This window comes from Dermacentor silvarum, chromosome 10 (assembly GCF_013339745.2).
Source record: "Dermacentor silvarum isolate Dsil-2018 chromosome 10, BIME_Dsil_1.4, whole genome shotgun sequence".
NCBI lineage: Eukaryota > Metazoa > Arthropoda > Arachnida > Ixodida > Ixodidae > Dermacentor > Dermacentor silvarum.
In genome coordinates this window covers 16,008,496-16,022,528 of record NC_051163.1, presented here as the reverse complement: position 1 = coordinate 16,022,528, position 14,033 = coordinate 16,008,496, and the positions used below count along the sequence as shown (strand labels likewise).

The window sequence follows — 14,033 nt, the reverse complement described above, 5'->3', positions numbered from 1 at the left end:
GGTTTCAAGCTCGGCAGTATTCGAGGAAGTCGCTGCTCCAATTTCCTCAGCACTATCTCCTGTGATCTGGTTGATGAAGTCCTCGGTTGTGTATCGTTCCTCAGTGGCATCTTCCACCACAGACAACTAATCAGGTGACTGTTTGGGAGCTGCTGGCTTTCGTTTCCTTGGTGCGATGGAAGGAGCAGGTTGCACAGGATGCGTCCTGGGTTCAGGACGCGTGTTTGAGCTTGTTGGCTTCCAATAGGCGGCTGCTTGCCGCGCTCGAGCTCCACCCTTCCTCCGCTTTAGGCAAACTACTGACGCTCTTACTGGACTTCCTACCGGCCTGCGATAGCTGCGCTTGGGAGGCATTGCCTAAATCGCTAAAGGTGGTCGAGCTGCTTTCTGTATACCACGCTTCTTACGGCGCTCTCACGCATTTTTCGGCTTCACGTTTGGTTCCGCCGACTTCGGAGCATCAAGGTCAGTATCTGAGAGCACGGAGAGCAAACTTTCTATCTCCGTCGAAATGGCGTTGTGGCTTGGCAAGCCCATCCTGTCACGCATTGCTTTAGGTGATATAGACTTCCGATGCTTTACAAAAACGACATCAGGAACTTCAGGTTCTGGTAGCACTGTGGTCCTAGGCTTCTCAGCTACCGAAGCTTTGTCATCAACAAACTTCTCTGGCTTGCTAACTGCCTTGTCTTCCGTCTTACGACTTACTCCCTGCTCGCTCAACGTAGACTCTACCGCCACTTTCCCGCCTCCTACGACATCATCCAACTCAGACGGCTCCGGTCTGTACGACACATGTTTTGTAGCAGGCTTTTCGGTGGACAATAACGATGAGGACAAGAAGGGCATCAGCCTTCCAAGGAACGGTACGTTCTCTTAAGCCTCTTGTTCATCTTGTTTCTGCGAGGTTGCGCGTTTCTTTGCATCTTTAAAAATTTTCTTGGTATTCCAAGCAAAGGACTCGTTCGCCTTCTCTCCCGCTTCTCCTCCCCCAAGAGTGCCAGCTGCAGGCCTAAGAGATTGTGATGACTCACTCCCAGCATCCGAGCAACGACGTGCACGGCGACCCCGCTGGCGCGTCCACCAAGATGAAATATCTGTAGGTACTTGCTGAGCCGGGAAACCGCAAGGTGGCACTGCATAGGGCCACGGCAAAACAAACGGCACCGTGGTTGGTACGCCGTCCCGAGTCCATGAGGCACCCTTCCTGGCGACGTCCTGAGCTTGCTCCAACAGCCGCAAGCGCTCTTGAATTCGAGATATTTGCTCCAGGCCCAAATCTTGGCGTTGACGCCATTCAACCGCGTGCCTCCGCTCATTCAGCCGGTCCAGCTCACCCTGTAGTAACTGTCTCTCCAACTGCAGGGCTTCCTCTTCTGCGCGCAGTTCATCGAAACGGGCTTTTTCCTCCTCATGCCCCGCTTCCAGGAGTCGCAGTTTGCTTCTGAGAAGCCGTGCCTCCTCCTCTGCTCTTATTCTGGCTTCGAGGTCTTCACGTCTCCGACCTTCAGCCCGTAAGGAGTATTCCCTGTGTATCCTATCTGCGTCTTCAAATGGCCTGTCACTTTCATATACGCTTGTTGAGTAAAGTAAACTGGGTTCTGAAGGCTCAATAAAATCGCTTTTCCTACGCCCAAGGTCGATGCAGTGATCGCCGCACTTGACCACACAAGTACATACTGTACTCACGCTCTTGCTGGAAGGCAGCTGCACGCGACCACCTTGTGGTGGACTACGCTCGAAGGACAGGTTGCTCGGACGGTGGCCTTGGCGGACTATAGTGGGCTTGACAATAGGGCACCTGGTCAGCTCCTATGTAGCATCCCTGCCCATCCACAAATGGCTGGCGTGTGTCCCAAGGGCTTAATGTGCGCGGCGTCAACCACGGTTGAAACGGTGGTGGTGGAATGGGTACTGCCTGCGGCCTGCGAGTTCCTCCGCTGACTGCTGGAGGGATAAGGTCCATGTGCCGTAAATTCAGGCTGCATAGCCGCGTCCTTCGTAAGTTCGGCGGTAGCCTGCTCAACAGGTACCTGAATATTCGTGCGTGCACAATGATCATCGATTATCGGTTCCGGTCGGGTTTTCCACTCTCTGATGCTACGAGGCTGTGGTCCTATCTGTCGTGGTACGGTTCCTGAAAAGAGTGTGTCTAAGGGCCTTACTACTCGCATCTTTCGTAACCGGGGTCCGACTGCCTGTCCGTAAAAATTTCGTTCAGGTTCCATTATTTCCTCAGTTATTTCCTCAACGTAACCCATGCCCTGCACTCTTTGAGCAGCTGCGCCAGCGCCATCAGCAGTGCTCGTTTTCGCCTGGAACAGTGCTTTCGTGCGAGCAAACTCACGGGGATCAGACACTTTCCTGAACGGTCCTCCGTCTTGCCGGACATCATGGCGTTGAGTTGGCTTTGATTTTTTCTTACGGCCGCGGCGTTTCTTTCGTTGCTTCCGTGTGTCGTCCTCTTGACCTTTCGGATCTAATTCATCTGGACTCGGCTCCGAGTCGCTGCTGTCTGGCGATTCGTCGTACTCGCCTTCTCTCTGAGTTTTCTTTCCACCCTTTCGCTGCTGGCGATATCCTTCTCCGTAGCGCAATGACTTATCTAGCCGGTCCTCATAGGGCGACCATACTGCTGTGGGTTCCATATACTGATACTCAATGACTTCTGAGTCCGGTTGCTCTGGCGAAGCTAGACCGAAGAACGACAACAGCCGCTGCAACCTTGTCTCAGACCGAGGACTCTTGATAACGTAGGTAGCAACCGGCCGCTACGTTAACCCTGCCTGTACTGGCTCGTTTCGCGTATCCACTTGCTCACGTCGCCGGTAAAATGTGTCGCCATCTGTTTCCGTGCTCCCTTCCACCGTAGTTGGCCGCATTTCGATGAGGGCGAAATGCGAAAATACGCGTGTACTTAGATTTAGGTGCACTTTAAAGAACCCCAGGTGGTCCAAATTATTCCGGAGTCCCCCACTACAGCGTGCCTCATAATCAGATCATGGTTCTGCCACGTAAAACCCTATAATAATAAAGAAAAAAAAAAAGCCGCAGCACAGCACGCAATTCTTCCGGACCCCTGATTCATTGCCCTGCTTAATAGACGTTGCCGCGTTTTTTGCGCCCGGCCAGCTTGACCATTCTTTAGATGTTACAGTGAAGCTGTTAGCCTCTAGTTGGTCGGGATTTCTCGCGGCGCATCCTCACGAAAAAAAAAAAAAAGTACCTTCAGCGGTATAATTTTTTTTTATTTTTAGCGTAGCTTGCACTGGAGGCGCAATGCTAAAGAGACAGCAGAGCTGATTGGCACCTAGCTAGTCCTGGCCTTTGGGCTAGACTAAGCACTACCAAGTCATCCCCAGCACTTCCCGGAATTTATTTATTATTTGTCGATTATCGATTAGCTATTGATTGACTATCGATGACTGACTCAGCTTAAGTTGTCCCAACCATGTTTAGCTAGACTTATCCAGGCTCAGCTTCGCTAGTTCACAGGGGTATGCGCCATCGCGCTTGGACCCTTTCTGCACTACCGCCAGGATCGGCCCACATCACACTTTTTTCCTGTTAACGCGCTACAAATTACGGCCGGCTTAAACAGCTCCGCTGTTAAAACCTTGAGCGATTGAAGCGAAAAGTGCACACATTATTTGGCATCACGCATGCAACATACAGCCCGGCATTCGTTTTATTTAATAAAGAAGAAAAACAAAACAAGCATTCAAACCACATCATTGACTATAAGGCGCTCCTGATAACAATGCGAAGCACGTAGCGCTCCCCGCTTACGTTTCCCGAAAGCTGTCTTGGAGACGGCAGCTTGCGACGTGAGAGTGACGTCACTAGCCATTCATGTATATAAGAACCAGCCTAGCAACTGATTTCACTGTTGTTGCAGCGCCGCTACGGGTAGGCAAGGCATGTTAGGACTCCCGAGGAGCAGCGTGAATACAAGGAGCGCGGCATAGGGAAAAGAAACGGTAATACGTCCAGCGGCGGTGTTCTGCCGAAAGTGCCATTACTAACTTTACTCCAAAGCACACCCCACTATGCAGTTGTAGTGACAGTTTTCAACAGCTTCGCTGGACGTCCACTTTAGCAGGGCCGAAATGACGAGTCAGTTTTTAAAAAGAATTATGAAACAGACAATTCAGTGCCTAATAGCATAGCGTTTATTGTCTCAGAGCGAAATCCAGGAACGACAACAAACATTCTCTCGAGTTTCTTGGTTCTACTGAGCAAGCGATAACACTTTTGCATACTTTGATCATGAATCTAACATTTATTACTTCCTGCTACCGTTCTGCAGTTAGCCGGGCCTTATCAATAGACTTTGCGCGCCGGCGGACTTTAAGCAATGCCATAGCTATATACATGAACCGAACAGCTAGGCTACAGCAACAAATTATAATACCACGTCTTAAATATTTTCTCCTAAAAGTTATGGGCACTTGAGATCAACATACAGCGTGTATGAGGCGCGAGGGGCAAAACGTGAGCAGTTGTACCCAAAGCAGTCTCGAACAGGATAAAAATATACAGTTGTAAATAAAATCTCCGAAACGGGATATTTTCACATCGACAATATAACAGTATTGAGATTCAACGAGAGTCAACTGTTGCATGTGTCTGTGCCAGGCGCTGGGAGTATATTTCATTTCCACGTGGCCGTTCACACAAGCGGCTAAGAAAACGCCGCATTTTGCTGTGACGTCACTAACATCGAGCCGTCTGCGGCAAAACGTGTAGGGAAATGAGTGCCGCTTGGTATACGTTCGCTTGCAACCGACACTGCCTTGTACTATACGAGTTCAGTTTACAGTCGACGCGAGAAAAAAAATAAACAGGCGCACAAAAAGTGCGTCATTCGGTGCGTCGCATTATTGCCGTACGTGGGATTCACGGCGATACCGCGCGTGTGATTTCTTTTATTTTTTTTACCACTGAACTAACGCAACAGTTCCTTGCTAGTTACATCGACCCACTGCTCTTACGCACCTTTCGACTTCTCGTGGGAGCGTGAGCAGCACACGTGTGGTTAACCCCGTGACCACAAGTTTCGTTCACTTACTACAGGCCCTTGCCTATATACTTCGATCGCACGCGTTGTGCGTAGCGGCATCTCCTATTGTATTAAACCGCACCTTCGCGTACGCTGCAAGGCGCTGCTAACATCTCATCCGGCGTTACGCAGAATCCTATATTATAGTTGCTAATGAGATCTGCAATGAACACTGCAGGAAAGGGTATGGGGTTTGGTGGTGGAGGGTGTATCGCAGCGCGTCAGCAAGCAGTCGTTTCGATCTTCGGTGAACAGAATGGCTTGAGAAAGTAGGTGTTCGTGTAGTGTGTGCAGGACGTACAATTTTAATTTCTGTCGCTTTTTTGTTTTTTCGTCATCGTCGTCTTCGTAGTTCCCGGTGAGCAGCGAGTCGTGCTTTCAAGACAGCCGGTGCCGTCGACAACGCCACCGCTCCGCTTACAAGTGCGGGGGTACCGTGTTGAGGGCGTCGTCGGTGCTTCGTCCGGCATCGCAGTTCTGTGTGGGGGAGGAGGAAGAGAGAGAAGGGCGAGGGGGAGAAGGCGCACACAAACAAAGCTGTCAGGGACGGACGAACACAAACGAACACATGCGCGACAGAGCACACAGGTGGAGCCACAAAGTATACAGGGTGCACCAATATGAGAAGTAGCGCCTAATTAAACGATGCTTTATACCGCCGCGGTGGTTGTGGCGCAGCGCTGTTCAGAACGCGGCGGTCGCATTCAGACGGTGGAGGGTGACAAAAGCGTTCGTGAACTTTACCACATTCTGGTTGTCGTTTAAGTTAATAGCGCTCTGGCAGTGCCACGAAGGTGGTGAAAAAAAAAACACATTTAAAGCTGTATAACAAGACTAACCGGGTATAGTAGTAACTAATATGGGTTCATTATCATCAGTGGAGCCTGCTTATCCTGCAAGTAGCGCTTAGATGCTCTTCTTGCATGACATTTGTTGCACTGCCAGAGCGCTGTATAGGGGTCAGCAGAACATGCTATTGCCTTTAGGTGCGCGTTGAACCTCAGCTGCTCAAAATTCACCCAGTGCAACTCCACCACGGCGTCACTCATAGCCGTTGCGTTGTTTTAACAAGGCCAGCCAATCAAACAACGATTACTGCAGATGTGCCGAGTAGGAAGGTGACATGCTTATGCGTGATGCGTATACAGTGTTAGGGTGCTCTGCAATGTGTCGCGAGGCACTTGTGCCCTTCATTGCAAGGCAGATCAGGCGTGTCCTTTCGTGTTGGCCTACCATGCACGAAAACATCCATTAACACAGGCGATAAAAAGCCTACTCTAAAGCCACGGCGAGCTTTAGCTCCGCGCCAAAAGTGGCACGTTTGTAAAATAAAGGAATAAGTGCGACCGGAGACGGGTGTGCTTCAGTGCTCAGACAACAAAGACAGACCCATGGAGCGATTCCGCGCCATCTGCCGCTTTATTTAGGCGCCCGTTCCTACGGCGAGCGTCGGCGTCACCGTAATCGAGCGAACGAGCGCAGCGGATGAAAGAGCGAACGCGGAGCGCAACGGGGGATGAAAAAAGCGGCGAGAGCGAAGAGAGCGCTAGGGGGAAAGCGGAGGAGGAGGGTATGGCGAAAGCGTGAGAAGAAAAGCGTACGTGCCACGCAAGACGCGCACTGCGGCGACGATGGCTACGAGATGGCGCCAGAGTAACGCGCGTCGTCTGGTAGGTCTGTCTGCGGCGGCTGCTGTGAATCGCTTCCACGCTTCACCCACGCGCTGCTTCTCGCGATCTCCCGATTAGCGAGGCAGTCGCGCCACACTTCGCTCCGTTTGCAACGTGCCGCAAGAGTCAGATTGTCCGCGCCAGCCAATATATCGCGAAATGAAAACACGTAGACAGCTGCGCTCAAATTTCGCATTAAGGAGTATCGTAATCGTCGGTGAATTTTTTTTTGACGACATTCAACAAGTAAAGATTCTAGAAACTTGCCTTGCGTCTTCCACTTTCTTCGAGAAAAGGGAGAATCAATACACTCTACACTGTCGTTGACTCTTATGTGCAACATAGTCGGAGAATTCATGCACTCGTAGCAGCTTACACTTCGTTTCAAACTTAGCGGGCAATGCTGTCGATGCTACGCAAGTAGTGCGGTCATAGAAGTATCACTCCACGGGTTTAACAGCGCAATCGTTTTTAATCTGCGCCGCCTTCAACAGAACAACCAAGTAATATATTACAACTACAACTTGTTACGTAAGGCTACGTCAAATCGTGTATTATAATGTAGGGTCCTTCGTTTTCGGGTTTTATGTCTTTAAATTCGGGGGGTAAGAATTGGGTGCTATTTTTTAAGAGAAAAGATGGGAAGAAAACGGGTGTTTCGCTGTCTGGCAGCCGAAAGTTCAGTATTTTTCTGGTAACTTTTAGAAACAAATAGCAGAAGCAATAGTCTCCTTTTGGACACAAACATTGTATTTTAACAGGCGAAATCACTCAGAGGGACATGTAATTTTTTCTTTTTTCTTCTTTGTAAGAAAGGGAGGGAAAATGCGAAAATAAAGTTCAAGTTGAAGTTAATTACAAAGAGAGCTGCTTGCAAATTATGTGACGAACACACCTCTACAAATCCTCGTTATCAGTAATTATTATTATACTTAAAAGAAACCATATTAACAAAAACCACATACAGAGACGGTTTTGGCGATCTTTCTTTTTGTTCTCTGCACTTTTTTTTTCAGAAAAAGAAAGAAAGTACAAAAAAATTCAGAACACTTCCACTACTGTGAATATGGAAGCCAGCGAAGCTATGACTATGGTGGGTCTGCTATAGTGAACATTGCTATAGTGAATTTAGTATACATTATCATTATTGACTGCATTCAGCGTCTTCAGCATGTTCGTCAGAGCAAGGACACCGGCGTCTTGTTTTCGCCCGGAGCGGTGGCCAAGTGGTGCGTTTGCTATACGCCAAGTCCGCCCCATCCTCATAGACTAGCGTATGAGCCACAGCGATTATAGCCGCGGCACACTGCACGGCATCGTCAGGATCTTGACGTCCCGATCCTGGAAGATGTGGTTAAACCAGCGTCCGTCCCTTAGCGAGTTCAAAGGGTAATTGCTGATAACAGCGCTACCGCGATCCCTACGTCACGAGACAAAGGGGCACAACGATTGGTGGGACGTGCCGCCGCTGAGTATCGCGACACTTGTGAAAGAGGCATCGACGGTGGCGAGGGGTATAACAATCGGCCATCCATCATCCGTTTTGACACCTGTGCTAAGGCACAAATGGCGGGAAACCGCCACGGACCGCCAAAAACCGCCACGAAACCACCAAAGCGCCACGCACATGAAGCTGGAAATTATTGATCTACTTCCTGTCTTTCTACTTCCGCTGCGTTGCCGGACGCCATCTCCTGGAACCTAGCCTATGACAGCTGCGCTGTAAAAGTAGTGCACAAGAGCAGGCTTCGCGGGAGGTGTGTCGCTTTTCGTCATCTTGCAAGCCCTTGTTGGTGTAACTTATCATATGCATTAGGAACACTTCTGTGTCCATCCTAGACCTGTTGGGCCTTCAGACCTCGTCTTTTGTCGTCCTGCTTCACGGATTCCGAGTATACGTTCTTGCAACAAAGTTAATGAAATGCCAACTAGACGAAGCAGCCACCGTTCTTCGAACGCAACGCAGTTGAGTAAACATCCTCTCAACGTCACAGCGACCACTCGAAATGCAGAGCAACGTCATTGCTGCGTTAATTCGCTTGCTAGCAAAATTCCCGCCGTTTACACGCGTGCGACGTGCAGGAAATGCTAGGCAATCCGCCACTGTCGTATTCGCTTGAACGTGGCTACTAAAAAAGCAACGAGCTTTCGTTCGCTCAAGGCCGACGGGAACTGAATATATTTTATAAGTGCCTGTTTTCGCTTGTGTGTTAACCGAGAACGAGGCGTAAACCATATTTATATATCAATATTATTAATATCATATACGTACCCCTCGCCACATCGACGACACAGACGCTCTTTTTGCGGCCAGTTTCGGTTTCAAGGAGCCTGCCAAGGGGAACTAATTGTTCGCGTAGCTCCCACATGAACTCCGCTATTCAAAAAAATTGATCGTTGAGATAGGTAGTGTCGAAGACGGGCCCCAAAGTACTCATTTGCTGTAGCCGCCTATCGTGGATAATTAAAGCTAATTAGCGTAACTTCGCTAATTACGCACGTAAGTGCTGAAATTGCTCTGTATCTAGAGGCCGCCAATCCGTACACTCGAATGGTAAAAATAACGTGACCAAGATATATATTTTTCTAATTTTGAAAATTTGGTGCAGATAAAAAAAAAACCTGTATAATATTTCCTTCATATATAAGAACAGAAAAGCACGAGATTTATTGTTACGTCGAATTACATGACGCATACCTATATATATATATATATATATATATATGGATTTTTCAATGGGCCAAGCGTATTTAGGAAAATCAGAAGCACAACTTCGCGGTTATCTTAGGTTTATTATTTTCCCAACAGTTTCGGTCGGTGGACCGACCTTTTTCAAGGAAAAAGGTCGGTCCACCGACCGAAACTGTTGGGAAAATAATAAACCTAAGATAACCGCGAAGTTGTGCTTCTGATTTTCCTATATATATATATATATATATATATATATATATATATATATATATATATAACATTGCCTGCAATGTACGAAACGGACTATATATAGTTCTGCCATTAAGGCCTGCAGGGCAATCTTTCACTGATGGACACTTGCGCAATTCGTGAGATCGTTCACTTTTGTTCCCATAAGGTGACTGGGCACGGACCCAGTCAAGCCTTTTGAAGGCTTTTCGTCCGCGCTCCTAAGCATTATAGGATGTTCGGAAAAAGTTCGTTTGTTTGTTCGTAAATGTTGGTGATATACCGGAATGAGAGCCAATTAAGTACTTCCCCTAAGTGCGCGCCGGCCACTTAAGATATCACGGCGGGCTTGTAATAGTTTTATGCTGGCTTACCAAATTTAAAGACGCGGGTAACGAAAAATCACCATTTTTGTGGAAGTGCGTCTAGGCCAAGATGGAGTACCAGTATTGGAAAGCAAACGCCGTTCTCCGTTACGTCCTAAAGCAATCGCTGTCCCCTGCTCTCGCGTTCGCCTTTCGTTGGCCTAGTAAGCTACACCAACGGAGGTTTAGAAGTTACTGTTTACCTGCCATGCCGCCTTCGCTGTTACGAATTCAAGGCAGCAAAACACAAGCATGCTTTTGGCGCGTACTTCAGTAACGTGTTCTAATTGACCGACGACAGGTGGTGACAACCGCAGTGTGCCCAAAACCATGACTTTTGTCGTCTCGTTGCGCCATCAGCGGAAAGCAGCGATATCGAGGGCCATGAAAAACTTTTCGTAGTAGCGCGCAGTTACTCCGTTTCAGTTTACGCTGGAGCAAAAAGTGGTGACAATGTAGACTGCAATATCTACTGCACCCTTGATGTTGTGTTTCGTCACTGTTAGAGAAAGACTTGCGGAACAGGCGTTTACTAGGGCGCTAGCCATAGTATAAACCATGGATAATGCACGCGCCCCAATAAGCATCCTATAGGATGCGATATACGATGCGTTGCAGAAAACCAGGACACCAGGTACGGCGACTTGGCACCATCAACTGCACCCAAGTAGATCCGGTCCCGACACAGTTGGCTTCCGTGGAAACAAGGGTTGCCAATTCTTCTAAGCAATGCGTTCGGACAGCTGTTACAAGAAGTAAAGTTCTGGTGAAATCAGCATCTCCTTCAATTCGTTTTTCACGTTGTATCGCTTAAACCGATAAGTGGCTACTCGTAAACATTGATGCTATATATTACAAGTAAAATTCCGCTTCAAATTAAATGCAGTCACGCAAGATTGTCGCATTACAGGTAGAAGTTCCAATTTTGTTCTACCGCGTTCAATTGACCGAAGTCTGAAGGAGTTCTCATGAAAGACTATCTCATCACTGGACCGCTGAGGAGTAGGACCTAACAAATTCGGGAAGCACAAGAGTTTGGGCAGTTGCAAGCCACACGTTCAATACGCATGCTGCACACCGAACGTCAAATGCGGTATCCGGTTCCGAACTTTCTCCAAGCATCTATTCGGGATGACTACCTCAACAGGGTCAGGTCGGGGCCCGGGAATTTTCGATAAAGCGGTTGGCAATCCTGGTACAAACCTGCATCAGCAAATGACATTGGGCGCGTGCCGGTCGATGCACTGGGACTATAGATTCGCCCATGACGAATTAGGACGTTAAAGAACTGTGCAGAGCGTTGAGGGTTTACGTGGTTACCGCAAAGTACATCCGTGCGCCAGGTAGGTTTGTACGTGCGACCGGCTTCACAGGCACGGCGACCCGTGGCTGCATTTCGCAAAGGACGTCAGGACGCTTGAGCTGGCCTTCGCAAAGCTGCCACTAGGTTGCAACCTACGGCGAAACGGAGTGCAGAAGGCGCAGCGTGAGTACGACCGACCATGCACCTCGATGATATACGGCGGTAAGGAAAATTCAAGTGGTTTATCGTGTTACTTCGACACGTCTAAAATGACCGACGCGTATGCGTTTTCTTTTTCAAGCACCAGACGACCACGAGATATCGGTATTCACAGTGGCAGAACAACGAATGTCGCTGAAGCCAAAGTTTTAACAAACAGACGAAGACAAGTCTGAAAAAAATTAACGAGTATAACAGCGCAGACACGTACCAACCGGCCCAAGTTAGCACTTTATTGAAGACAAGCCCCCCAAGTCGAAACGTTGGCTTCAGCGACATTCCTTGTACCGAAGTTAGACGCCTCAAGCCCACCTTCCTGTGAACCTCTCTCTCTTGTGTTGCCTTTATATGTCAGATTTCTTTTTTGTTTTCTTGTATACAAAACTTGGCACCAAAGGGCTTTGCTCACAGAACATGGCGTCTAACATACGTACTAACAGAGAGCTGCAGTTTCTCACTGCTATATTGCATATGCATGATAATCGTAAATGTTTTGCAGCTGGTTGCCATACTGTCGCGGATTCTTCCTTTTTTTTTTGTCACTGCTTTAAGTTGGTCAATGTTACGGGTTTCCTAGGCGCCATGGGGCCCGTATTACAATGATGCGCATGATACAAATATATATATATATATATATATATATATATATATATATATATATATATATATACTAGACGATAAGCCCAGTGAGCCCTGAAACCACACAGGTGTCCTAAGAATGCGAGAAACACAGTTATCGTACGAAAAAGGAGAATAACTGCACAGTAGAGCTCGAATGCGCTGTTTGCTCACTGCTATAGCAAGCCCTCCTATCAGAGCACGTTTACGTACAGAATATCCGTGTTTGGCTTGGCTACTGACTGATTTATACAGGCGCTAACCCGTATACAGGATTTGCGACATGCCCCGCAAGTTGTCCCGAGTGCGTGCATCTATCTATAGCTCGCTAAAAAGCACTCAATGCGGGCTTTTCCAGAGTAATAGGCGTTGTGGGTTGAAGACCGCCTCAGTGGTTCTTGTTATATTATTATTATTATTATTATTATTATTATTATTATTATTATTATTATTATTATTATTATTATTGTTATCATTATTATTATTATACAAGACAACCTGCATATTGAAGGCAGGATCTGCGTTGTCGTGAATATAACCGATAACGCAACAGAACGGCATAAAGCGTCATTACAAGATGGAAAAAATAAACAGTGTCACAACGGAACGCAGCCCTGAAAATATTTAAGTTTATAATAAAAATACTTGCAAAAAATTTTTAAAAAAGACGTCACCTGGGTATGCACTACATATTTATGTGAAGTACGTAACATATGACATGCACTCGAAGCGGCGATGATTTTAAGTGGCCAGAACACGAGGTGACACCTTTCTGATCACGCGCGGGATGTTCTGCAAATCGCCAGTTTTTATCAATCGACAAGTGCAACAGTTCTTAACAAGAAACGCACGCTCTTGAACAGGATGTCAATGCGTGCCAATTGTCTGCACTCCCTCCAGATGGCTTCCGCGAAGCGCGAGCAGACAACAACGTACTGCTGCCGCCAAGGTTTTCGAAGTTTCAACGTATTGCCCTACTGCGGCTCTCATTTCGACCAAGAGCGACGTGACAAAAATTAGGGCTACCTTAGAGCAATACTCGTACACTGCACGATCGTAAGCTTTACAAGGCTCAATAAAAAGTAAGGAAAAAAAAAAGAATTCAAGGGGCACTTAGTTATTCCTACGAGTATGAATGCGAAAGCATTGCGGGCACGTCAGCAGAAGTGCGGCGACGTCCGGTGGCGCTACTGGCGGAGTAACGTGACTCGAATGGTCACGTCTGCAGAAGCGCCACGACGACGCGTGACAAACGGTGTTCGTCACAAGGTGCACACAACACAAGGTCGTGGGTGCGAGTGCCTTAACTCTATCTTAACTGTCTTAATTAACTTCGCCTTAATTAAGAACAAATGTCGTGGGTTTCAGTCTCATCAAAGGTCGAGGGTTCGTAGCCTTTTTGGACCATCGTGTGATCACGCCAACGCCGGATTTTCCGCCTCACGAGTCACATAATGCTTTCGCATGAAAAATAACCACCGTCCTTTCTTTTGCACGGCCTGGATGGAGCAGACTCTATCAAGGCCACGCAGTCCGCCTCGTCGTCTAATATCCCCAGCATTTTCACTTTTGAGACAGATGCCCACACCACATAGGTCATTTTTAATTCCGAGAATCCTCCATACTTAGAATTGCGTTTACATTTTCCCCGACTACTTCAGCGAGAATAACGTGACGATGCGCAACACCGCCGTTCGCGAGGAACGAATGAAGTAGTTGTTCCTAAAACACCACGATATTCCAGCGCCTGTTAAGTGTAAGCCAATATTTCAAGCAGGTTTTTAACCATAAACAGTAGGGGATGAGATCCTGGAATCCCATGGTGGGCGAGCGATTGCAGCATAGTAATCTTACTACGAAACACTATGGCAGGCAT

At 47.8% G+C, this 14,033-nt stretch overlaps 1 protein-coding gene across 2 annotated transcripts in view; it reads right to left on the bottom strand.

Annotated features, from left to right (window-relative positions):
• Positions 1-4,149: 4,149 nt before the first annotated feature.
• The window catches only part of LOC119430932 (6-phosphofructo-2-kinase/fructose-2,6-bisphosphatase-like), a 78,043-nt gene continuing 68,159 nt past the window's right edge, over positions 4,150-14,033 (bottom strand). Inside the window, exons 13-14 of one of the 2 annotated variants that reach the window (XR_007464096.1) lie at positions 11,338-11,472; positions 4,150-5,539 (exon numbers count right to left, since the gene is read on the bottom strand). Coding sequence is in view for 1 of the 2 variants with exons in the window: in XM_037698401.2 (XP_037554329.1) it covers positions 5,480-5,539 (60 nt within the window). In the remaining variant the exon portion in view is untranslated. The remainder of the gene's footprint in view (positions 5,540-11,337; positions 11,473-14,033) is intronic. The other variant, XM_037698401.2, reaches the window with a different exon arrangement.